This window comes from Vipera berus (assembly GCF_964194415.1).
Source record: "Vipera berus genome assembly, chromosome: 1".
In the NCBI taxonomy this organism is placed as follows: domain Eukaryota; kingdom Metazoa; phylum Chordata; class Lepidosauria; order Squamata; family Viperidae; genus Vipera; species Vipera berus.
In genome coordinates this window covers 54,494,490-54,521,557 of record NC_138202.1, presented here as the reverse complement: position 1 = coordinate 54,521,557, position 27,068 = coordinate 54,494,490, and the positions used below count along the sequence as shown (strand labels likewise).

General features: G+C 35.7%; 1 protein-coding gene across 1 annotated transcript in view; it reads left to right on the top strand.

Moving 5' to 3' along the window:
- TTC6 (tetratricopeptide repeat domain 6) overlaps nucleotides 1–27,068 on the top strand; it is a gene marked incomplete at both ends in the record, with an annotated part of 44,318 nt that overhangs the window by 10,733 nt on the left and 6,517 nt on the right. The window contains 8 exons of the mRNA XM_081324375.1: nucleotides 10,999–11,159; nucleotides 15,382–15,516; nucleotides 17,357–17,506; nucleotides 19,367–19,507; nucleotides 20,030–20,143; nucleotides 21,276–21,395; nucleotides 22,077–22,150; nucleotides 23,750–23,960. Coding sequence (XP_081180501.1) covers nucleotides 10,999–11,159; nucleotides 15,382–15,516; nucleotides 17,357–17,506; nucleotides 19,367–19,507; nucleotides 20,030–20,143; nucleotides 21,276–21,395; nucleotides 22,077–22,150; nucleotides 23,750–23,960 — 1,106 coding nt within the window. The remainder of the gene's footprint in view (nucleotides 1–10,998; nucleotides 11,160–15,381; nucleotides 15,517–17,356; nucleotides 17,507–19,366; nucleotides 19,508–20,029; nucleotides 20,144–21,275; nucleotides 21,396–22,076; nucleotides 22,151–23,749; nucleotides 23,961–27,068) is intronic.

Sequence of the window (27,068 nt, the reverse complement as noted above, 5' to 3'; positions counted from 1 at the left end):
ATGTCCATATAATTATGATGTGTACTATTAAGTCTTAAGTTCAATTTTTTTTTCATTTGCAGTATAAGAACACATCTTCAATGTAGGATAGCAAGGGCAAAAGATGAAAAATCAGGTTGCCCTTCACATCTTTCTAATTTTTATGAAGTTTTCTGATTGGAGCCCAAACATTACAGGGTCAATGAGTAGATTGTAGGCCTTCATTAGAAAAATGTGCAGTAATTATGTGCCATAGAAATAGTAGTAATGAATCAAGAATGCTGTTCAAATTAAAGTGCTTTTTAGATGAGAGGTTTTGGAGTGGATAGGAGCATGAAGGCAGTATCCGTTTTGCAATTCTTTAAAGTAGTCATACCATTTGTTGGGATTATGCAGCTACTGTCTGAGCTGGTAGTGTTCCCAGCTTCTTTAAAGAATTATAGAGAAGAGCTGCATTTATATTTCATGAAGCATCTCTTTGGGATGGAATCTAAAACTCTGTATGGTCATAATATTTGACTGTAATAATTGTATAGTTGAATAGTTCTTAAGGTGTATAAATTGGGGAAAAATAACTTTTACAAACAATTAATTTGGGTAAATAAATTTGTCAGCTAAAAGAAATTAAATTTGACCATTATGTATTTATTAAATTGATATGCCACTATTGAAAAAGAAAAAAAATATCTTAAGTAAATGAACTATTTTTAATGTGTCATTAAATGTCTGACTCAGGAAAAAAGTGAAAGTTTTGGGCATTTTTTTGTAATTATATTTAATAGATAATTTCTTGACACAAAGGTGGTTTAAATGAATTTTGAAAAACACTAAAAATGTTCTCTTATTTTTATAGAGCAGCTGCACTGGGAGTAAGAGACAAGGCTAGCCTTCATATGTCTCTATAATTGTCCATGATCATAGGGTTAGCACAGAACCTTTCCTCCTTTTGTGTTAGGCCTTCAAAAGACTGTGGTGAGCTCCCAGGAATTAGTTATTTAAAACTGTAGGCTTTCTACTGAAATCAATAGAGGATTAAACAGAATAATTGAACTTTGGAATCTCAGAAAACACACACACACACACACACACACACACACACACAAACACACACACACACACACACATATATATATATATATATATATATATATATATATATATATATATATATATATATGTAGATCTAGAGTCTCGGGTTTCTTCCCGCGTTCCTTTCATCTTCAGAAAGTTGTGGCGACGTTTCGACGAAATCCCATCCGTCATCATCAGGCCGGAGTGTTCCTCCTGCTGCTTCCAGGAGCAATGCGTGGTCTGGCTGTTCCTTTCCTTCCAACTGCCGGTGGGGCTGTGTTCTGACTGGGTGGAGGCGTGGCTGCTTTCTGATTGGGTGGGGGTGTCCTCCGATTGGGTGGAGGCGTGGTTGTCTTCTGATTGAGTGGAGGCGTGGCTGTCTTCTGATTGGGTGGATGCGTGGTTGTCTTCTGATTGGTTGGAGGAGAAGACAACCACGCATCCACTCAATCAGAAGACAACCACGCCTCCACTCAATCGGAGGACACCACGCCTCCACCCAATCAGAAAGCAGCCACGCCTCCACCCAGTCAGAACACAGCCCCACCGGCAGTTGGAAGGAAAGGAACAGCCAGACCACGCATTGCTCCTGGAAGCAGCAGGAGGAACACTCCGGCCTGATGATGACGGATGGGATTTCGTCGAAACGTCGCCACAACTTTCTGAAGATGAAAGGAACGCGGGAAGAAACCCGAGACTCTAGATCTACACATACAGACACCCGCGAGAATCTACGAAAACATATATATATATATATATATATATATATATATATATATATATATATGTTTAAGTATTTGTCAAGGCTTTTTGAATGAACTTTGCTAATTAACTCTTTCACTCCTGTTTTGGCCCGACTCAGGGCTTATCCACAGGACATAGTCAACTTATGACAGCTCATTATTTGTGCAAATTATTCAAATTGCTAATAAAGAATTTGGGAGGCTAAGATGATCATTTCGAACTCTTTATGTTCTCATCAGTTAGTCATACCCTTTATCTGAGATTCGAACCTGGGCTGATTATATATCAGGCAGTGTTTTAACTTCCTGAGCCAACTTCCTCCCAAATTCTTTATTAGCAATTTGAATAATTTGCACAAATAATGAGCTGTCATAAGTTGACTATGTCCTGTGGATAAGCCCTGAGTCGGGCCAAAACAGGAATGAAAGAGTTAATTAGCAAGGTTCATTCAAAAAGCCTTGACAAATACTTAAACATACATTTGCCTTGCCTTCCAGCTAATAAAAGGGAGAAAGAACCCGTGGCTCAGGAAGTTAAAACACTGCCTGATATATAATCAGCCCAGGTTCGAATCTCAGATAAAGGGTATGACTAACTGATGAGAACATAAAGAGTTCGAAATGATCATCTTAGCCTCCCAAAATCTTTATTAGCAATTTGAATAATTTGCATATATATATATATATATATATATATATATATATATATATATATATATTATGTACACAAATATAGTAAGGAATTTGTGTCTGTTGAAATATTTTATTACAGGGGACAGTATTTACTACAAATGAAGCATTTTCAACTTGCAAGTTTCTGTATACACCAAGTGGCAGAAATGGACAAAGGTACAGCTCTTTCAAAGTACTGTGCAATTTTGGTCAGATTCAGCATATTTTTTTTTCTTGCTTTTATTTTTGTACAGTATAGGGGTCTCCAAACCTGGCACCTTTAAAACTTGTGGACTTCAACTCCCAGAATTCCTCAGCCAGCCATGGCATAGTAGATCCACATAACTGATTATATTTTTTTGAGATTTCATGGGCAACTATATAAACAACACATACTTCAAGACTGTGGCTCTCTGGATCCTACCCATCAATTACAGTTTAACAATACTATGTAAAATATAAGATAGTGTTAGTGTTATAATTGATATTCCATATATTTTTGTTTTGATACTTTCTCAGTAATCTTTTTTTAATAACAAATTTTATTATTTAAAACTTTGAACAAGGTGTTAACGGTCTGACAATCCTTCTCATTACATCATTTTTGTGTTTTATATACATATATACACTTTATGTACATATCATTTATATATAGTTACAGAATATTCAATCTTATCAACCACCTTATTCTAGTAATATGTGAAATCAGCATCATATGTGTTTCTGTTGTGACCTTCCTTTCTGTTCCCACCATGAGTAAACCTTATTTCAAATTTTGTAGTAATCTGACTGGTCTTTATTTTTAATTTCCAAAGTTAACTTGTCCATTTCTGCACACGCTCAAATTTTACTTATCACTTCACTCTCTTCCAGTATTTCACTGTTTTTCCATTTCTGGGCGGATGTCATTCTCACTGCTGTGGTGATATGTATTATTAAATATAACTCTTCTTTGCTATGTTTCTCTTTTGTTATGCCAAGCAGGAAAAATTCTGGTCTACATTTGACTCTGTCCTAGCCATGTCCGAATCCTTTGCCAATACTTTTGTGTCTTATTACAGAACCACCAAACATGAAAATAAGTACCTAATTCTTCGGAACACTTCCAACAGCTAGGGGATATTTTCTTGTACATTTTGGCTAATCGTGCTGGGGGGAGATGCCACTGATAAAACTTTTTATATATATTTTTTTTATAAGCTGAGGCCAGTGTTATCTTTTTATTTCTATCCCAGAGAGTTTGCCAGATATCAAAATCTATGCCATATCCCAAATTTTTAGCCCATATCAGCATTGGTTCTTTAACTTGTTCCTCAAACATTTTGTACCTCAATAACAAACTATACAATTTCCTTATTTGTTTCTCATCTGGCCCCAATAAAATTTTATCCAATGCAGTTTCTTGAATATTTATCCCCCACTCTTTCTTATCTTTCCCATATCGTATTTGTATCTGTAGGTAAGCCCACCATTCCAATTTTATACCTTGTTGTTCTAGTTCCTGTCTATATTTCAGTTCTCCCATTTCATTCGTAATATCCTTATATGTAGTACTGTTTTCCAAATTAAACAAATTTGGGTAGACTATCGCTTCAAGGGTGGACAACCAGACTGGTACTTTAATGTAATTTTGTTTTCTAATTTTATTCCAAATTTTAAGTAGCGCTTGTCTAATCCGATGGTTTTGAAAATGTTGATATAACCCTTGCTTCTCATTCCATAGGAATGCGTGCCAGCCTAATTGCAGATCATGGCCTTCTAGAGTTAATAATCTTTTATTCTTTAAAATTATCCATTTTCTAATCCAAGTTAACGCCGCTGCATGATAATATGTTTCCCAGTCTGGTAGTCCAAAACCTCCATTTTCTTTAACATCCTGCAGATGTTTCATTTTAATCCTTGGTTTTTTCCCTTGCCATATAAAATGTAATGTCAATTTGTTCAGGTTCCCAAAATTTTTTGATCAAGTTGTATAGGAATATTTTGGAAGAGGAATAGGATTTTAAGTAATACATTCATTTTTATGACAGCAATTCTCCCTAACAATGAAAGGTTCAAATTTCCCCATCTTTCCAGGTCTTCTTTTATTTGTTTCACTATTTTGTCACAATTGTCTTCTTTAATTGAAGTGCATCTGGCCGTAATAATAATTCCTAGATATTTTATCTTCTTAATTATTTGTATATCCATAATCCTAGCCAAGTTTTCTTTCTGTTTATTCATCATATTTTTAACAATCATTTTAGTTTTACCCTTGTTTATTTTCAGCCCAGCGACTTCTCCATATTTATCTTATTCTTCCAACAGTTTCGGTCCTGATTGTTGTGGATCCTCCATAATAAAGACCAAATCGTCTGCAAATGCTTGAAGTTTAAAGATTTCTTTTTTAATTTCTAATCCTTTTATATGCAGTTCATTCCTAATTATCCTCATTAGGACCTCTAGTGTCAGTATAAATAGTAATGGGGATAAAGGACATCCTTGTCGTGTTCCTTTTTGTATTTGAAATTTCCTGGTTGTTTCCCCATTTATTATTATTTTAGCTTCCTGATTAGTATATATTGCCTTTATTATATTTATAAATTTTTCACCCATATCCATATACCTAAGTTGTTGATATATAAATGGCCACTTAACGTTATCAAAAGCCTTCTGGGCATCTAGGAATAACAATGGCATTTGTTGTCCACTATGTATTTTGTAATATTCTAGGGTGTCCAATATTATCCTAATGTTGTGTTTAGTTTGTCTTTTGGCTAGAAATCCATTCTGGTCCACATGTATAAAATTATTTAAAAACCTTTTTAATCGCTCAGCTATAATTGTTGTGAATATCTTATACTCAGAATTAAGTAAAGATATTGGTCTATAGTTTTTAATTGATGTATGGTCTGTGTTATCTTTTGGAATCAGGACAATATTCGCCTCTGACCATGACTTTGGGGTTTTTGCTTCATCCAGGACCGCGTTAAACACATCCAATAAAGGTTGTCCTAAAATGTTTTGTTGTTCCTTATAAATTTCTATTGGGAGGCCATCAGGACCCGATGCTTTGTTGTTGTTTTTTGTTTATTAATAGCCATTATCACCTCTGACATCCTAATTTCTTCGTTCAAAATATTTTTAATTTCCTCTGTAACTTTTGGTAGTGTTGCTTTTTTGAAACATTCCTCCGCTTTCTCCTCATTTTCCTGGCTATCTTCCTTATATAATTTCTCGTAAAATTCCTGGGCTATAATTTTTTTCTCCTCTTCTTGATAGTGTATTCTCCCTTTGTCATCTCATAATTTACTAATCCAACTTTTTTCCTTTTGTTTTTTCAATTTGTGTGCAAGCCATCAACCAGGTTTGTTTGCATTTTCGAAAAAGTTCTGTTTTATACATCTTATCTGTTGTGCTAATTTTTCTTTAAGAAGTTAAGTTTATCTTTAATTAAGTCCATTTGTTGTTTTACATTCTTTTTTGTGGTTCTTGTTGGAGTATTTTTTCTAATCTTTTGTATTCCCCTTCTAACATTTTCTGTTGTTTTTTCTCCTTATTCTTTTTCGCCATATATGCTATAGCTACTCCTCTCATAATATCCTTAGCTGTGTTCCAATGATTTTGGACAGACGTGTCTTCAGCTTTATTTTCTTTTAAAAAGAAGTCCAATTCTCTCTCCATCGTTAATCTGAAGTCATCTTCTTTTAATATTGATCTTTGTATAGTCGATCTAGATGTTTTTTCTTGACCCTTTCCAGCTAAATTTCACAGGGTTGTGGCCTGCCCAGGTGCTTGTCTCTATGCACACATCTTCGACTTCAGAGTTAATTTCCCTTGACATCCACACCATGTCAATCCTAGACCATGAACTATGTCGATTGGAATAATATGTATACTGTCTAGCCTCACAATTCCTTTCTCTCCATATGTCCTGGATATTTAGATCTTTGGCCAATTTGAAAAAGGATCTTGGTAGTGTTCTTCTTTTCCTTTTCCTGGTCTTATTACCCTTGTAGTCCAAATTATTATCAATAATAGCATTGAAGTCTCCTAGCACACAGATCTCATCGTAGTCTATATCACATATCTTATTAAGTAACATTTTAAAAAACTTCTTGGTTTCCATTCGGGGCATATATTTCTACAATCACTACTTTCCTATGGTTTATTTCTACCTCAACTATCAATATTCTACCTTCTCTATCTTTATAAATTTGTTTAGCTACCAATTTCTCATTCACATATAATACCACCCCCCTCTTTTTTTGTTGATCTAATGATACAAATATATTTCCTAATTTTGGTTAATATAACAGGTATTTCTGTTCTTTTATATGAACTTCCTGAATTGCAATTATATCTAATTTTTGACGAATAAGTTTATTAAAGATTTTCTGTCTTTTCATTGGTGAGTTTAAACCATTAATATTCAGTAACAAAATCCTGCATTCATCTCCCTTTATTTTACTTATAGTAAGTCTTGTGCTTCTTGTTGTGCGGATCTCTCTTGTTTCTTTGTCTCTGCCTTTATATTTCTCTGTAGTCTCTCCAGATTTATTTCCTCTAAGCTCTGTTCCTAGTACCTTCCCTACTATAGCCTTGCATCCCTTTCTCTTATGTCCCCTCCATCTTGGTCTTCTACTTCATCTTCGTTGTTAAAGTGGAGCTTATAAAAATCTTCTGCCTTGTCTATCAAGTCTAATCTATACCTTCTATCTTGCCACGTGACTAGAATGCCTTCTGGAGTTAGCCATCTGAAGTTCACATTATATCTAATCAATTTCGATGTCAAAAATTGGTAGCCTCATCTCAAATCCCTCATTCTTTTAGGTATTTGTTTGAGAATTGTTATTTGTTGTCCTCCATATTCTAGTGGCTCCTCTCTTGATCTATGTAGTAATTCATCCTGGGTCGATTTTTTAACCAATCTCACATGTACTTCTTTCGGAAGATTATGTCTCCTCGCATAGTTAGTTTGGACCCTATACGTCTCATCAATTTCCGCCAACATTTCATCTTTTCCTATGCCTAATGCCTTCACCATTAAGTCTGCCATCATGTCCGTCAGGTCTTCACCTTCTTTTTCCTTAACATTTTGAAAGCGCAGATAGTGGGCGGCTTTCTCTGCTTCCAGGAAGATCACTGTTGTTTCAAGCTGTCTGTTCGCCCGGATTAGTGTTTCACTTAAATCCTCTACTTTCTTCTCCTTCTCCATTCTTACTTCCATTTCCTGTAATCTTTGCTCATTTTTTATTAATTGTTGTTGAATCCCCTCAAATTTACCATCAATTGCTTGTATTTTTTCCTTGAGACCAGTATCATTTCTCACTTGGCCTATCTGTTTCTTCATCTCTTCATGATTCTTGCTTCTTGCATATTTTGCAGAAGGGCTTGTAAATCTTTAAAGGAATTTGACCTTTCCCTTTGTAGCATGTCATCAATGGACTTCTGACTAGAAGGGCTTGAAGACATCCCTAACCCCTGTGGCGCTGCCCTCTTTCCTGCACTAATCTTTGTTAAGTTCAGTATGCTTGTCATATTTAACCAGATTTTTATAAAAATACTCTTTATGGGGTATTTTCACCTTCTTCCCCCCCCCTCTATCTTCCTCCACCACTACCTCCTTTTCTATTTCCTAATTTGGGGGAGATATATCAAAATCAACAGCCACCCTGTCCTCTATCTCTAATCTGTTGTGGCTCTTATGATATTAATAAATCTGACCAAACCACTAAGACATTACTCAATTAATACCACTCTTTACAAATACTTAATTCCTTTAACCTTAAATAAACCTTTATCAATATATCAATCAAATTATATATATTGTTAAATATATATATATATATATATTTAACAATCAAGTGATTAATTCCTTAGCTAATTGATTATTTCAATTCTACCCAATTCTAGCAATCAACAGTCATAGCAATATAGTTATTTCACGAATATAGCAAGCAGTCAGTCTATATATTTATATTTATGTGTGTCTTTTTATCTATATTTATATATCACCTTTATCTTCCTGTCCCATCAGAGTCACTTTCCTTTTAATTATAAATTTCCAACTCTGAATTTGTGGCACCTTTTATATCTTCTTCTTCAGCCAATAGCCAGTAATTGTCTCACTATCAAAACTGCAGTCCTAAGGTTGATGTGTCACTTTCTCCATCTTGGATCTGTTCTACTCCTGTGGCTTATAAATCAAAACTTCAAAGTCTGTCCAAACTATTCACTTTCCTTCTACTTATAGTCCACACTCGTTTTCTCAAGAGTTCAGTCTCCATGACTCAAAAGCCTATCTTTTCTCGTTACCTTTCTATCAGTTCGCCTGATCTCATGGCTAGTTTATGATCTTCTAACTTCCTGGCTCCTTCTTCTTGTTGCTCTCGCCTGTCACCTTATCTCTCGTCACTTCTCTCGCCGCTCGCTCCCTCTTGGTAAGGCTCCCTCTTCTAGACAGCGTCTCTTTCAAAAGCGCTCTCTTTCACTTTTTAAATGTAAAAAACTTGGAATTATTTTTCATCAGCTCCGTTCCACCGTTGTTCCACTAAGTCAATGCTAGTTCCGTCCCTCTGTCAGATCTTCATGTCGGACATTACTGGCCTCCTTCTCCCCGGTCTGCTTGCATCTTTTTTTTCTCCGGATCCCCAACACGGGCTGCCGCTCATGTAGGTTCTCCAGGACACCCGCAACTTCGGCTGTCCCTCCAGGACCTCCTATGGCTCCGAGGAGCCCCTGCAGATACTGGGTGAGAGGTTGTGTGATATAGAGAAGCCCATTCACACAGCCGCCCGCTCTGACAGCTGGCTCCACTGTCAGAGTGATAAGTAAAAGTGATAAGTAAAATCTTAAGCATATTTATATGGGAATAAAAATTACACTGAAAGAACATACTATTAATATGTGCTTGATGCATGGTTTGCAGAACTATTGTGCAAGTGATATATATAGGATTTATGAGTAATGGTGTGTGGAAATGACTTTGGTAGACAGGGCAATGAGACGTAGCCAAGGAAATAGTCAGATAAAAGGCAGCTTAACCTGCAACAGGTATATTACATGGTGTACCGCCTGGATGTGCCTTTTCTGTGTGTCTATCGAGTTCTTGAGATAGATGTGGATGTTTGATGATGTTAAAGGTATCATCGCAGGATGTAAGCTGTTCCAAATAAAGCTGCTTTTTGCAATTGCCTGATGGTGAATTTGTCAATGTTGATAATATTCAAGCGATGCTCCAGTTGTTTTGGGATTGCACCCAAGGTGCTGATGTCCATTGGTGCTACCTTTGCTTTCTTTTGCCACAGTCATTCTATTTCTACTTGCAGCTTTTTGGATTTTGTTATCTTCTCCAGTTCTTTCTCTTCTCTTCTGCTGTCTCCAGGTACTGCCATATCCACTATCCATACTTTTTTTCTTTCTTATTGACAAATATTAAGTCTGGGATGTTATGTGGCAGGTGCCTGTCTGTTTGAATTGTTATTAGTTATTAAATTTATTTGCTGCCCAACTTGCCACAACAATGGAATGGGGAAAGAGGCTCAGAAAAGACCCTCCCTAGTTTCTATGTCTCTAAGGGGGACAGGGTGAGAGAAATACAGATGGTCTTCAGTTTAAGGCTACAATTATGACCAAATTTGTTTTTAAGCAGCATGGTCATTAAGTGAGGCATTATGTGACCACACCCAATTTTACAACCATTTTTGCTGTTTTATTAAGCACATTACTATAGTTGTTAAGTGATATGTCACGTGATCTAGATTTTCAGCCTTCCCTGCTATCGTCTTTGCTTGTTAGAAGTTGGTTGGAAAACAAATTCATGTGATCACAGGGTTGGTGCAAAAAAACCACAATTTTGGGGAGAGTTTATAGGTCACTTTTTTCAGTATCACTATAACTTGACCCATTGATAAACAAATGGTTGTAAAGCAAGACTACCTGTCCTTTCAGACTTGCAAGATTCTATTTATCTAACTTTATAGTAAAGCAGAATTAGGTCACCTGGTCGTGTTTCCTGTCTCATCTAGCTAGTATGATTGACAGAATGTGTCTGTGTGATTTGTCTGCAATGTTTCACTATGTCAGTATGTATAATAAAAATGTATGTATGTTGTTTAAAACACAAATAGTGTCACATTCAGAGTCAGCAGCATCTGCTGATGGAAGCAATGGGGATCTGAATTCTGATAGTAGCAGTGCAGCAGAGTGATTGATGCAAGCTACATTCTTTTTGTACATGTGCACCTACAAAATGGGCAGAACCTGGGGAACATCACTTCTTTTGTCATTCTGTCAAAAGTCAGAACTTCCTGTGGGACTTAGAAAATTTGTGCATTGACAAAATTTCCATCTGTCAATTGCAAAAAGTTACACTGCTTGGATCTGCACATAAGCTATTTTGATACATTATGACATCCTTGGTTCTTAGGAAGAACAATGTTTATCAAGGCCAACACTGTCTCTTTTCGTTATCTGTATACCAATGTCTGCAGTAATAATAACTTGATCTATTACTAGTACAGTTATTTATTATTATTTAAATCTCCTACAGGATCGCTTGGATGTTCACTTGTTCAAGAAGCACTTGTGCAGTCGTTTTGTCAAAACTATAACAAGGCTATTGAGTGTGCAGTTGCAGCCACAAGAAACCAACCTGAGCCAGCTTTGTATAATCTACTTGGAAAAATCCAGATGAAAGCCAAAAAATTCAAGGTTAAGACATGAGTTTTTGTTAAATCTTTTAAAAAGGCAAATTCTAATGAGTATTGTAGAAATACTGTTTGTTAAAATGGAGTTGATTAATATTCGCTTCCTTCTTCAGCACTAATTATTTATTTCCAAATATTTTATTTTTCTGTTTTGATAGCTAACACACAGTGCTTTACTAATCAAGCTGTCATCCCTTTTGTTGAGTAGGTTTTTTTTTAAACCTTTTGGTTTTATTTATATAGTATGTTTAAAAACCAAGCACATCATCTCTATTGGAATATAATTAATCAACTGTCTATTCCTTCCTGTTCTGGGGCTGTGTATAGTTGAGGATCAAAGGATGTGTGTACGAACACTATCCAAGCAAAAGAAAAAATCCCCTTTTAAATTGCCTCCTGCCAATTTCCTGTTCCTCTCTCTTCCTGCTGCAGCCATGGTGTATTTTACCTTCGGCTATGTAAGAAGTCACAGGAAAGAGGAAAGAAACCTTTCTCTTCCTCCCCTGGTACATATATTTATTTATTTCTCCAGCTTGCATGGCTGCCTAACTGAAAATAAATATGGGAAATGTACATACAAACAAACCCACAACACAGGCTGAAACAGCAGAGCAGATCGGCAGCTGGAGACAGCAACCAATATACTACCCTTCTTCCTATAGATGAGCTCATTCAGCACTCTAGCCCAGTGCCCAAACAGCAGTCAGGTCTTCAGAATCTTACCAAAGATCAATAGATCAAGACCATATGAATAATTTGGGGCCAAACTGTTCCATTGGGCAGGTGTCACAATGACAAGCATATTTTCTGAGTCCCATCAAATGACATAGTTTTCTGGAAGGGACTTGGAACATGCCAGCTTGGAGAAAATTCAGCCCAAACTTTCTTTAAACTGTGCAAAGCAGGCAATCAGAAATGTTCTGCATTAACATTCACTTTTTCTTCAAAGAAGTATTCCTAGAGTCTAAAATGTAACTAGGTTTTTGATTTTATCAAAAGTTATATGTTGGTTTTCTTGGGTATGATTTGGTACCTTCTATTTCTACCTGTTCCCAAATAAATCATCTTTATAAATTCCAACATATGACTTTGTACGTTTGAAAAGCTCCATTTCTCTGCACATTTTTTCAACTATGACATTTTTATGCTCCCCTAGGGGTCTAAAGATAGCTCACTAAGTTCTGTGGGAACTGGAACATTCTGGTTTGGGAAAATTAATACAAAAGCTCTTTGCCATAGTTTTTCCTATAACTGAGCACGAGGGAGGGTGATATAAGTTGCAACAAGGCAACTTATATCTAGCAGAACATTCAATCTGCTTATTAGCATTGTGAAGTAATTGCTTTCTAGGGAAGTTTTACCAAAAGGTCTCTCAAGTGAAATTAAAATTTCACATACTACTTGAGTTATAGTTTTCAACAACCACAATTCGATCCAAATTTCCAATGTAAGTTGTTATTGTCATAAGTCGAGGCACCCCTTGAATGGATCTGATTTTATGACATTTTTTGTGTTGCTCATTAAGCAAATTCATGGTCATCAAGTAAATGCCTAAGTGTGAGTCTCTTCTTCTGTATGAGCACTTTTTGCTGAAAACTGGTACAAAAGTTGCAAATCACAGTCACATGACTGTGGGACACTGCAACTAGTTGTAAAGGCAGGCCAGTTTGCCAAGTGCCCCAAATGCAGTCATGTCACTATGGGGGGAAGAGGGTGGCACAACATTTTACAATGGCCAGACGTGCTTTACCATAAAGCACCCCATTTTGACTCTGTTGTAATTTCAAACGGTTGTAAACCGACTGTTTTGAACAATATTGTTTGTTAATATTTTGTACAGTATATGTGCCCCACTGCTCTTTAGTGTTGAACTTGTTACATGTTATACCATATTTACATTCTTTATTGGGACCTGAAATGATTCAATAAGCAAAGAGGCAGGAAGCTTAAACAGTTTAAACAGGTCATTGGCAAGGAGCTAACTTTGTGTTTCTGCTATTCATAGTCATTAATAGACGTTTTTAGAACCATTATTTTTGTTGAAAGAGGCCAGAATAATTGGAAGGAGAAGAGGGGAATTAAATCTTATATGAAGGACTATAAGCCAATTGTAGGAGTACAGACAACCCTTGATTTACAACAGTTTGTTTAGTGACCATTCAAAGATACAACACCACTGAAAAAGTGACTTCTGACCATTTTTCATATTTATGACCATTGCCGCATGCCCCATGGTCACATGATCAAAATTCAGATGCTTGGCAACTGATTCATCTTTATGATGCTTGTAGTATCCTGGGGTCATGTGATCACCTTTTGCAACCTTCTGACAAGAAAGTCAATGGATTCATTTAACTGTGTTTTAACTAACTTAACAACTGCAGTGATTCACTTAACAAATGTGGCAAGAAGGAATGTAAAATGGGGCAAAACTCACAAAACAAATGTCTTGCATAGCAACAGAAACATTGGGCTCAAATTTGGTGGTAAGCTGAGGACTGACTGTACAAAGTTGACCCAATAGAGATCCCAAGTATTTGGTTAAACTCTTCAGTTCACCAACCCCTTCATGATGATTCAGACCATCTATAGATTCCAAAATATTTATTATATGAAAATTCTTTAATAAATACTACTTTAACTAACAGTAGTACAAACAACAACAATAATGACTTCATTAAAAATAGGTAATATTAAAAGTATAAAAATGTAAAATTTAACATATTTTTTTAATTAAACTTATATACCACCCTTCTCCCGTAGGACTCAGGTCGGTTCACAAGGTTTTTTAAAACAGTACAACAAATTACATATCTATTACTGAAACTGTTGATATGTGAAGGATGCATCACATGAGCATCAACAAGGGCACTGATACTTGATTGGAGAATAAGGAGGTTGGTGAATATGCTCAGTGTGGGAGGTGATCCAGGAATCATACATATGCATGTATCCTTCCCAGGATAGGGGAGATGAGAGAGACAAAGGGGAGAATGGAAGGCACACAGACACACAACACAAAGCAAATGGGTAAATGAGGCTAGTAACAATATACAACTGATAGAGACCACTCAAGGCGACTCTTGCTGGTGGCTGACCATCCAACCCTGGGTTACTCGCTGCTAGCCCTGTCACTTTCAGGACTAGGGACTTGCATGGAGCTCTGCAGAGACCTGAAAGATTAATGGACCCGAATTGACCTTCCATCATTTTTTGATCACCTATAAACCCTCAGTATTTACTGACCTCCTTTGATTCCCAGTCATCTATCAACACCATGGATAGTCCCATCAATACTTTGGGATTGATACTAATACCTTTGGGAAACTCTGTTTTAAAGGGTCATGCACTGTTAAGACAAAAAAATATCCTCCTGTGAACTTGGATAGGTATTGCCTAGAATAATGCAGCTTTCTGTTACACAAATGGCTTGCACAGAGTAGTGATGGATATAAATATATTGATTGTGTTTATAATAACACATGTTTGTATGTAGATAACATAGGCAAGGCAAGTTGGAAATTTTTATTTTGTTGACAAAATGTGCAAAATTAATGTAAATATGATAATGACAATTTATTTTCTTAAGCAACTATGAACAGGAGAGCAGCACTGCCTTCAAAAGTAGGGGTGCTCCCATACAAGCTTTTATTATATAAAAGTAAAGGTTCCCCCGCACATGCGTGCTAGTCGTTTCCAACTCTAGGGGCCGGTGCTCATCTCCGTTTCAAAGCCGAAGAGCCAGCGCTTGTCCAAGGACATCTCCGTGGTCATGTGGCCGGCATGACTAGACGCCAAAGGCGCACGGAGCGCTGTTACCTTCCCACCGGAGTGGTCCCTATTTTTCTACTTGCATTTTTACATGCTTTCGAACTGCTAGGTTGGCAGAAGCTGGGACGAGTAACAGGCGCTCACTCTGTTACGCGGCACTCGGGATTCGACCCACCAAACTGCCAACCTTCTGATCGACAAGCTCAGCGTCCTAACCCACTGAGCCACCGCGTCCCTCCCTTTTATTATATAGTCATTCATAAAAGTTTTGGAATGTCCAAATGATGTTGCCTTCTGCTTGTAATCTCTCTTTGTCATATGCTGTTTTTTCCTGTTTTATATCTTAGCAGAAAAAGGTTCAGTTGGGAAGAATAATGGAATAGTGAAATAGCTCTGGACAATGCCATTTGGCTGGTGGTGCTATCAATTAACTATATACTTCCTTTTTATTACAGGATGCTCTTTCCAGTCTTAATGAGGCTTTGATGCTGCTAACTGGCCCTGACAAATGTCTTCCTAATACCTTTGAGGCTGCAGAATTATATTTTTTAATGGGCCAGTGCTACATGGAGCAAGTTTTTCTATTAGAGGTATGCATTTTGACTTTGACCTGGTTCAAAAATAGTTTGAAAGCTGGAAATAACAACATTACAAGAATTGCCTGGGTGTCCAATTTATCCCTTACCCTTATTCACAAACTGGCAGTTATGAACATTAACAGCCTGAAGTATTAAGACCAGGCTGGCTAAAGAACTGTTTTTTCCAACATAACATTCCCACCATTTGCTCTTTTTCAGATTCGGAAAGACTCACCTAACCCCACTTTTGTCAATTTGTTTCATTTTTTTTTGAAGCCAGCTTTTGATCTGGCTAGTTAAACTTAGTTTTGTCTCTGAGTACAATTTAATTGATATACTACTCTTAATTTTCTATATGGTGGCTATTATTACTTCATATTAAATATTATACAATATATCATTGATATTTAGTTCAGTATATTTCAGAAAATATTCATTGTTATTTGCTACCTTAAACATTATGACTGGAAAGGTCAGCATTATTTTGATTAAAAAAGGATCACACAGTTTGGCATTCTTCCTCTCAAATCTCTTTTCAAAGATTATCTGCTTGAATGTGTGTGTGTGAGAGAGATATTCCCTTTATTTGTTTCTTACATGAATATTCCAATTTTATAGAAAAAAAGTTAGGTGATTATCTATTTGTTAGAAGAACCAGGGCTTTTTTTTCTCATAGAACGCTCAGAACGGAGTTCCGGCACCTTTTTTGGATGGAACCTTGTAGGGTAGGCAAGGCGGGTTGTATGACATGTGTGAGTTCCGGCACCTTTTTCTTTTACAAAAAAAGCACTGAGAAGAACATTCTGGTTTGATCCTGAGTCAGGGTCACAAATTAAAGAAATACACTGGGCAAGGTCCTTGAAAAGGAAGCTGTTTATCTGAGAGCATAGACTAGAGCTACTTGAGGCTGGTAATATTTATAGGAAAGGTGATCCTTTTTGTGAATGTGCCCTTTGAAGCATTTGTTCTGGTGGACATGTAGCCCTAGTGGGGAGATGTCCTTATCTAACTCTGCTGAATCTATAGATCTTTCCCTTGGTGTGCGGTTATGGACTGATTTTAGGCACCTCATTGGTGTGTTTGGGAAAACTCTGTATCTTAAGGGAATTCCCTTGTTTGCTATTCTGCAGTTTAATCAGTTCAACCTGCCTGCCAATCATTAGGTTGAAAGAGGTTAAGCAATCTTCACAACGTTGTATGGTCTTTGTTTGCAACATAGCTTCTTCTGATTTGCTTACTTGCAAATCAGGTTTGTTCTCTTTTCTTGTGGGTTGGTTTCTGAACGTTTCGTTACCAGGCTAACATTTTCAGTGGAGTTTTGGGGTTGTCAGTGTCAGTGTTCTTCTGTTTACCTACTTTCCTAAAAGTTTGGAAACCAACCCACAAGCTTGGAGAACGAACCTTCACCTTCATCCTACACCTGAGTTATAGATATTCACCACTATTGCATACAGATACGTGTATTTGATTTCACAAAAAATCAATGTCAGTTATTTAAGTGTTTTTCTTTTACACACACAACACACACATATTATTTAGGTATCTATGTGGAGCCCTCAGTTAATAACTCCCTGTTTAATGACTGTTTGAACTTACAACAGTATTGAAAAAGTAGTTTTATGACCAATTCTTGAACTTATAACCCTCACAGCATGGTGATGTGCTAACCATTCAGTTGCATTTCAACTTGCGTGCATTTATGATGGTCGTTAAGTGACGACTACGTATATTCTTTTCTACAACTGAAATAAAAATGAAATATGAAAAATAGAGGAAATTTTCTCTAGGTTTTGGTGTTTTATTTATTTTGTAGAAGCATGATTCAATTAAATCTAATGTTGAATCATTTTAGGCCTGCGATGCTTTTACTTCTGCTGTCAGGCTATATCCACGATATGCAGATGCATTTTACCAGCGAGGGCTTTGCAGAATGCAGCTCCAACAAGCTAAATGCATCTTAGATTTTAACAAAACACTTGCTATTGTACCAAGGCATTTTCAGGTAAGAGAGATCATTTTTGTATTTCTGAAGGTTTAAAAATAATCCTTAATAATAGAGTTTTAAAAATAAAGCTAAAAAATATATTTGAAACTATCTTGCTCTTTATTAATTGACCAAAAATGGAATATTTAATTTTTTGGAAATCCAAGATAGGCAGGATATGTTATGAAACACATAGAAAACAAGCGGAAAATATGCAGAAGAGGCTCAGATAGACACCTCCTTAATTCACATAATTATAAGAAGGGGGGGCACAATCAAACTTTCAAGATTTTTTTTATTGTAGCCACTCTCAAAAAAAAAAAAAAGGAGCCATGGGCTTCCTGTGGATTTGATTCTTGGCCTGGTCTATCAGGTGGGGCTGACATCAACTAATTTGTTCAGATCTTCTCTTTTTGTATTCATAATTAAACATCCAATGTTAAATACATTGGTTTAAATGCTGTCAGGGTGTCCACAATAGGAGGCAAGAAAGTCAAGATATCTTGACAAAGGGGATTCCAAGCAAGCAGGGTGACAGATACAGATCCATGATGCAAGCCTTCTTCCTTATGTATGCATGTGAAATTCAGGACCCACAAATCAGCCAACATTAGTACACAAAAGTTTACTTAGAGTACACAATAAAATAACCATTATAATCACAGATATGATGTGCAAAATAAGGCACTCCAGGGAAGATTATACAAAAATTAGGCACAGGCTATTGCTGCCCTCTGTAATTTGCAGAGAAAGAAACAAATTAGAAATAAGCACCTGTGACCAAGGACAAGGCTACACTTGCCTAAATTTACCATTGTCTGTTCCCAACTAGACATGCAAAGAACATGATATACCGTTTGTAACTATCATGATAATTTGCTGGCTTACTTGAAAAATTGGTATTACATGCGAATTGGGATCAGTGGTACATACTGTATATTCCTAAGGATTAAAACAATTCATGGAAAAATATGCTGGAATCTGCCTTGTTAACTATCATTGATATATATATATATATATATATAAAGGTAAAGGTAAAGGTTCCCCCGCACATGCGTGCTAGTCGTTTCCGACTCTAGGGGCCGGTGCTCATCTCCGTTTCATAGCCGAAGAGCCAGCGCTTGTCCGAGGACGTCTCCGTGGTCATGTGGCCGGCATGACTAGACGCCAAAGGCGCACGGAACGCTGTTACCTTCCCACCGTAGTGGTCCCTATTTTTCTACTTGCATTTTTACATGCTTTCGAACTGCTAGGTACATATATATACATATACATATACATATATACATATATACATATACATATACATATACATATACATATACATATACATATACATATACATATACATATACATATACATATACATATACATATACATATATATATATATATATATATATATATATATATATATATATATATATATATTTATTTATTTATTACCAATATTCTTATCTACACTAGGAGAAGTACAAAGACTTGATATATGGAGAGTCAGAATTTAGAGGCTAAGGGCTTAGAGCCATCTTTCAGAACAAGAGAGAAGTGCCTATAATGTATTTATTATGGATTAAGAGATAGCAAACAAATGATAATTGTATGTGAGCTTTGACATTCTGTATTTAGATTCCAGTTAGTCTTATTGAAACTATTACATAATTTAAGGGGTCAGATAAAGTATTCAGTGTGTGTCTGTGTGTGTGAGAGAGTGAGATAGGAGGGGGAGGGAGGGAGGGAGGAAGAGAGAAGGAATGTTTTATTGCTATTTATAAATATTTAAAGCTTTAAACCTATGTAAGACAACATAGAAGTCTCTAGATATTTCCTCCCTAATGTGTTCTGCAGTGAGTTTGTTGTTGTTTTTTTTCTGTTAAGGCTTACATAAGTCGTGCTGCTTACTATGGTAGCAAAGGAAGATACTCTAAAGCAATAATGAATTGCACTGAAGCCCTCAAAATTGAGCCATGTAGTGTGAGAGGGTATCTTTACAGAGGAGTACTGAAATTTTACAACAGGGTAAATATGCTTACTCTACTGCTATTTTAATTTGGGATATATAAGTGAAGGCTTCACAGTTGTCAAATGAGTACAGAAGGATATTTAAACATCAGAGGTGCTTACTAGCATTGTAATGAGATCTTAATCACTTTCACAAGAAAGTGAAATCTCGATTGAAAGACCAATATTGAAATTAGTTTTAACAAAACATGACTTCTGTTTTGTAAAATGGTTGTTGTTAGATGGAAAAACACACACACAATAAGAGAAGATAGAGAAAGGCAGGTGCAGGAAAAATCAGGGCTGTGAGTAAGTGGACATTGGATCTGCTATACTTCAGCTGAAGCCCAGTGGGCATTCTGAAAAAAAGGAGAGCAAAGTGCTAAAGAGAAGTGAGGGAAAAGCCAGCTTTTCCTTATTCACCTCCATTGTTTCTGTTTTGTGCACATCCCTTACAAGGACTGTAAGATGTAATATGGTACCTTATTCTATGTAGATTAAATAATACTGCTATTACTATTATGTCATTTTTTTCGATAGACTTACAAGCATGCTGTTGAAGATTTAACTAAAGCTATAAAATTGGATAAGGCGTGCACTTTGGCATATTATAACAGAGCAATTGCGTTTCAACAATTGAAGGACTATGAACATGTATGGTTTGTTTCTTCTTAAACAGTGATTTGTCATTAAGTTGCTTTGGCACTGGATGTGTACTTCCAAACATGCTTTCCTGTCTTACTCAGATTTTATAGTGGATCTAGGGGCAGGGTTTGACACCTGTAAACTTGTGTGTTAATACCACTTTATAATGCCTTGATAAGGCCACACTTGGAATACTGCATCCAGTTTTGGTCACCATGATACAAAAAAGATATAGAGACTTTAGAAAGAGTACAGAGGAGCAACAAAGATGGTCAGAGGACTGGAGGCTAAAACATAAAGAACAGTTGCTGGAATTGGGCATGTCTAATTTAATGAAGAGAAGGACTAGGGGGGGACATGAAAGCAGTGTTCCAAAATCTCAGGGGTTACCACAAAGAAGAGGGAGTCAAGCTATTCTCCAAAGCACCTAAAGGGAGAGCAAGAAGCAATGGATGGAAACTAATCAAGGAGTGAAGAAACCTAGAACTAAGGAGAAATTTCTTGTCAGTTAGAACAAATAATCAGTGGAACAACTCCCTCCAGAAGTTGTGAATGCTCTAACACTGGAAGTTTTAAAGAAGAGACTGGACAACCATTTGTTTGAAATGGTATAGGGTTTCCTGCCTGAGTAGGGGGTTGTTGTTGTTGTTGTTGTTGTTATTATTATTATTATTATTATTATTATTATTATTATTATTATTATTATTATTATTAATATTATTGTGTATGACATGTCTGAGAAGCATATTTTAATCAATTTCTAGCAGGATATTCATTGTATTTATAGCATATCTTTGTACGCATCCTTATTTTTTTTTAAATGAATTCTAAAATGAAATTTACAAAAACGAACATTTGCATCATACTTTCATTAAACTTGAATATTTCAAATTCCTATGTTGATCTATAACCATAATAAATATTTTGTTTCTCTAAATTCATAGTTATAATCTAATGAAGATGTAAAGAAAAAAACACATTCCTGATGTTATTATTACATTGAAAAGCATACAGGTTTTTAATCAGCTCAAGTTTCTGGCAGGGTTTTTTGAAACAGGAAATAATTCATGCTTTACAAAAATTAGCTGTGCTTTCTATTTCACCAATTCACAGATGACTTTGTGGATTCTGTTTGTTTTAGAGTTTGATAGATTATGAAACTGTTCTTCGTCTTGAGACAAACAAGGACATTGTCTTGAAAGTGCTGAAAAATCGTGCTCTGGTTTATATAGAAATGAAATGCTATGAATATGCATTAAAGGTATTTTTCCCCTAATATTATAGATACGTTTGTTTCTACATTGTAGATTGGATTTGTTTGAAAATATTTTGTAATCTCTAGTAGGAAAAGTGATAAAAGAAACAAAACAATGTTGCCTACAGACATGGTTAAACTGTTCATATACATTTAGAAATGTAGCTAACCATAACAAAGGAAGTTCTTAACATATAGTTAATTTGCAATAAATAAATATGCAATTATCAATGTTTAAAATTAATTTGTCCAAAATGTATTAAATTGGTTGAAGGAATATCTTGGGCTTTTAGATGTTGTTAAATTTCAGAGCCTACACATGCATGCATTTACTAGAGAGGTTTGTGCCTATAAAATGTTCAGTTGTCAGAAAATCACATGTGTAATATCCATTTTATTATTTTTGTACATATTACTTGATTTATACTCTATAAGATATATTACTCTATCACACACATTACATCTTAAGGCTGCTTACAATATAAAAGATAGTTTATGAAAAGGAAAAAAAGGAAAGCAATCATTACTTGAAGAAATGAACATTTTTTCTCACCTATGCAGTAGTGGCTTTTAGAATATAGGTACTTCTAGATGGGTATCAATTTTATTGTTTTTGCTGCAAAGTTAAGCAGAAGGCTAAGCTTCTGAAAAACAGTACATTTAACATAGTGTCTTTCCATGTTTTAGGACTTTGCAGAAGTGTCAATGATTGAACAAAAAAACACAGAATTATTGAATGCTATTGGACTTTGCTATCACAGGTAATCTTAAACACTGCTGAGTAAGATTTGGGAACATGAGTTTGGTTCTCTTGTGTTACAGAGAGGTTTTATGCAGCAGATGCAGAGAAAAGAAGGCAACAGTGATGGCCCAAGGTGTTTTATTTCTTGCAACAACATCCAAATGCCTTATTCCCCAGTTCTGAACTAGAATAAGCATTTCTAAAAGCCATGAGGCATAATTCAAACACTATTAATTTCTGTTTTCATCAATTTCTCTCCTCGGCAGGACAGCCTTCAGTCTGTTGCTTGGTTGTATTGACTTACCACTTCCATCTCTCCTGTTAGCTAAATAGTTACCATGCTGTTTGCAATTGACAACTATTACACTGAAACATATCTGGAGGTCACTAGGCTAGGGAAGGACAATTAAAGGGAAAGGTCTACCTTGTTCTCAAGAAGCCAGATGTGTTTTCTTAATCTATTTTCACTGTTTGGTTCAATTTCTAATGGCTATTTGGAAACAGTATCCCATAAACCAGAGGTGTCGAACTGCTGGCCCGTGGCTGGATGCGTCATGGCGAAACTGTGCCCACCCCATTGCTGGCACTAGAAAAAAAGTCACAATGTGTCGCAACACGTCATGTGATGTTGCGAATTTGACACCCCTGCCATAAAGGGTAGTACAATAGGAAATCAGCATGTTTCTTATATGTCTTTTAATACTGTATTTTGAGAAATTGAGTAATGCACTTTTCCCCCAACATACTTACGTTATTGTATTTTTCACAACATGGTAATGGTAACACCACCTCATTTATTGTGAATCTTCTTTCTGTGAGAACAAGAACAAAAGTACATTTTCATTTGCTACCAAAATTGCTTGGTTTATGTTTTAATCATGTTCTGATTTTTAAGTTCATCTGGAAAGCACTAGGTTGAGGAGGTTTGATTTACAAAGAACATGTAGAATATAATAGAATGAGGAAGTGCATGTAAAATCATATCATTCTGCATAGATTCATTCATTTATTCATTCATTCATTTTGTAATAGCCACCCAATTCCAATGGACTTTGGGGAGTGTACAAAGCCAAAAAGGAGTAAAAACTAAAAAAAAAAGGCACAACAGCCTGGATTGAAACAATAATATGGGAAACAAAACCCATAATATTTCATTGACTGAATTAATTTGAATATTTCATTGACTGAATTAATTTGAAGTTATATCTTTACATTATAATATAAATTATAATAGAAACTGAAATGCAGCTTGTTTATTTGTTTATTATTAGGAAATAAACAGTGAATCCAGTGTTATTTCCTAATAATAAGCAAGCTACATTCCAGTTTAATGTAAGACAAGCCCTCTTTCAGGAAGGCTATGGATTAGGTTTGCTACTGATCTCATCTCCTTCTGATGCAGCCCAATACAATAATACTGAATGAGAGCTAAAAAAAAGGAGCTTGATGATATTATAATCAATAAACCAAAGGATAGGGGGAGAAGGTGGCTATAATTATATTTAGACTTGGTTTTCTGCACTCCTGCATGTTTTCTTGTTCAAACACGCACATCTCAATATACAAAACCTCAATATCACTGTTAAAACACTAACGTTTAAATGGCCATTGATTTCAGACTTCAGAAATACGAAGAAGCTGTGGAATCATTTTCTAGAGTTCTTAAACTCAATCCCTTTTTTTTGGATGCCTACATTGGTCGAGGAAATGCATACCTGGAATATGGCCATAGTAAAGGCACTAGACAAGCCCTAAAGGATTTCCTGACAGCAGTGCATATCAATCCAGTGTGCATAAAGGCTAGACTTTGCTTAGGATACAGTTTGCAGGTAATATATTTGTGATTGTATCTTTATGCTGTCTTTCTGGAAAAAAGAACATAATTAAAAATTGCTGTTTGACAAGGAGTAATTTAGACTTTGTTAGAAGACTTCCATGCTTGTTACTTTATTTTATTTGGTTTAGTTCAGATCTCTATTAATTAATGAGAGTAGGGTGATACCTTCTGCTGTATAATCTCTGTATTAGTCAATGCCTTTGTTTTTGGTCTTAAGGAAATATGAACATATACACAGTTTTGACTTTAGAAAAAAATGTCTTCCCTGGAAATTATTCCTAGGAAACAGGAAAATATTTATTTTTTTATTTTTATTTATTTATTTATTTATTTATTTATTTATTTATTTATTTATTTATTTATTTATTTCTCACATTATAACTCTTTCTACGCTGTGTGAAACAGATGTGAATGTAAAGTTGAATTATTTCCATGTGAAATTCATTCAGAAACAAGAAGTGTTGGGATCTCCTGTCAGTATTGGTTTGTGTGTGCATGTCTGTGTGTGGTGGTGGGGAAACAGAATTCCCACATACAGGTAGACCTTGCTTAAAAATGCCCAGTTTAGTGACTGTTCAAAGTTTTGATGGCACTGAAAAAGTAACTATATAACTTTTTCTCGCACTTATGACCATCACAACATCCCCAAAAATACATGATTGAAGAATTCAGGCACTTTGCAGCCAGTGGGCATTTACAATTGTTACAGAATCCCACAGTCTTGTGATTGCTATTTGTGCAGTTCACAGCTAACTTCTGATAAGCTGAGTCAATGGAGAAACTAGCATTAAAATTTCAGGATTGTGGTCATATAATGTGTCCCTTAACAACCGTATGGAAAATGATGTTGTAAGTTCATTGCAGTCCCATGATGTTTCACTTAATGACTATGTCACTTAGAATGGAGTTGCTAGTCCCAACTGTGATTACTAAGTAAGGTCTATCTATATAGTCTCTTTGTTTCTTCCCTGGCTTTCAAAAGACATTTCTTCTGATTAGGTAAAGCAACTGAGGAAGAAAAAGCAGGCAGACTTTGTAAAGCTGTGGGACATTATTACAAAACAAAGATGGGTAACTGTAGGCTTTATATTAACTGACAGACCAATAGTTTCCCTTCACGTTCAGATAATTTTGCTATATTGTTATTACATTGTGCATTATTGTGATTCTCTCTACATAACAGTTTGAATTGCTGTAGTATTTACCACACTAGTCCAATTAGATCATATTTATACAATACTGAGTGTTAAGCTAAGGTGACAAAAGCAGTTGAAATTATAGTTTTCTAGGCTCCAGAATCGATAAAAATGGGAAGTGTGCAAAAGTGATTTAGAGAAGACTAACAAAGGGCAAAAAGGCACATTGAGAGGTCCTGGACAAGTTCATGGAAAATTCAGATGTTTCAAGTAAGAAAAAAATGGAAAGATCATCCCAGCATATTCTCTGTTATGTTATAAGGATGTGAGGAATGGACTTTGCACAAAGACATAAAGAAGAAGATTGACTTCTTTGAGCTATAGGGTTGAAGAAGATTATATCACATTCCTTGGACAACCAAGAAAATAAACTATTCAGTAAGAGAAGAAATAAAGTTAAAATGTTCTTTAGAAGTAAAGATCATGAAGCAAACTCTTCTATACTTTGGATACATCTGAAAGACTGATGGAAGCAATAATCACGCTGGGCAAGATAGATGAAAGTAGGATAACAGGCTGATAGCAGACGAGATGGGGTACTGGAATCACAGATATGGCACCTGCAAGAATTGCATAATATGGCAAAAGGCAGGACAGCTTGGAGACCTTTTATCCCAAGAGTCACCAGGAGTCAGCTATGACTCAACAGAGCTTAACAATACAAGGATTAAGCTCTGTTAATGAAGATGCCCAAGCAGGCAGAAATCCTTTTACACTTAATACAAAATAAAGCAATGCAAATTTTTGAAGGGCACGCTTCATTAAAAAAAAGCTTTGATGAAATAACTCTATTAAGACAATTTGCATATTAAAGTGGAGACCCACTTTAGTGCACTGACTTGAAACAGGTGACTGAAAAGCACTTTGCAGAATTTCAAAAAGCGTTACAGATTTAATTAGTTTTCTATTGCTTCTGAAATTGTTACAAACAATTCTGAAATTGTTACAAACTCTGGAGAGGGAAGAAGTTGAGTTGATATTTTGGCTTTTTGATTTAAGATTGAAAGAAACCAGATTATTACCTGAAGGTGTTACAAAGAAATATTTGGATGGCGTCAGCATATTAATAGTACTCAGTTCCAAGTCTTCTCCTGACATTAGTAGTAGAATGGAATATAGAGGTATGCCATATAATAGTCCTATTTCAAGGAGCAACAGTCTTCAAGCAACATCATTCAGAATTTAGGTTATAGATAGAATGGAATAATTGCAAAGAAGTGCTGTCCATTCCCAATTCTAGATGATCCAGATCATGATCGATGATACTGAAAACCATTAATAAATCAATAGCAACTAACAGGATTATATGCTTTTTGAAAGTCTGTAAAAATCATTGATTAGACCAGCAAAGGAAATATCAACCTCATAGTCTACTTTTAAGCAGTTTGAAATGGGCCAAAATATCTGCTTTCATGAGAACTATCTACAACTGAGAGCTTACACCATTTTGAGCCCTTCAACCAACCTTGAAAGATTAATTTGGCCTATATTGCCCTTCTTTGAGTGATCTAATTCAGGCTTCTTTAAAAGAGTTATTTCTTATTGCCTCCTTTCAACAAGAAGGTTGTTTGCCTTCCTTTAGATTCTCTTTTATCTGTAATAAACTAAAATCGATAAACAAGTTGGGTAAAAATCAATAGGACATACAGTGGAACCTACCATTCCAAGTAGCTTATCCCTATAAAAAGATGTAATAAAATATTTCCCCAAAATCTGAATTATAACAGCACAATTCCCCAAAGTTCTCTAGCAGAATGATAGGAGCAGTGCAGTCAGCTCCCCCCCCATCTGAAAAAATTCAGCAAGCTGCAAAGCAATATATGTTAAAAAAAAGCTTTTTGCTGCATATATATTCATAGTATAACCCAACAAAGGAATAGATCATCATGGAGAAATGTGATCAC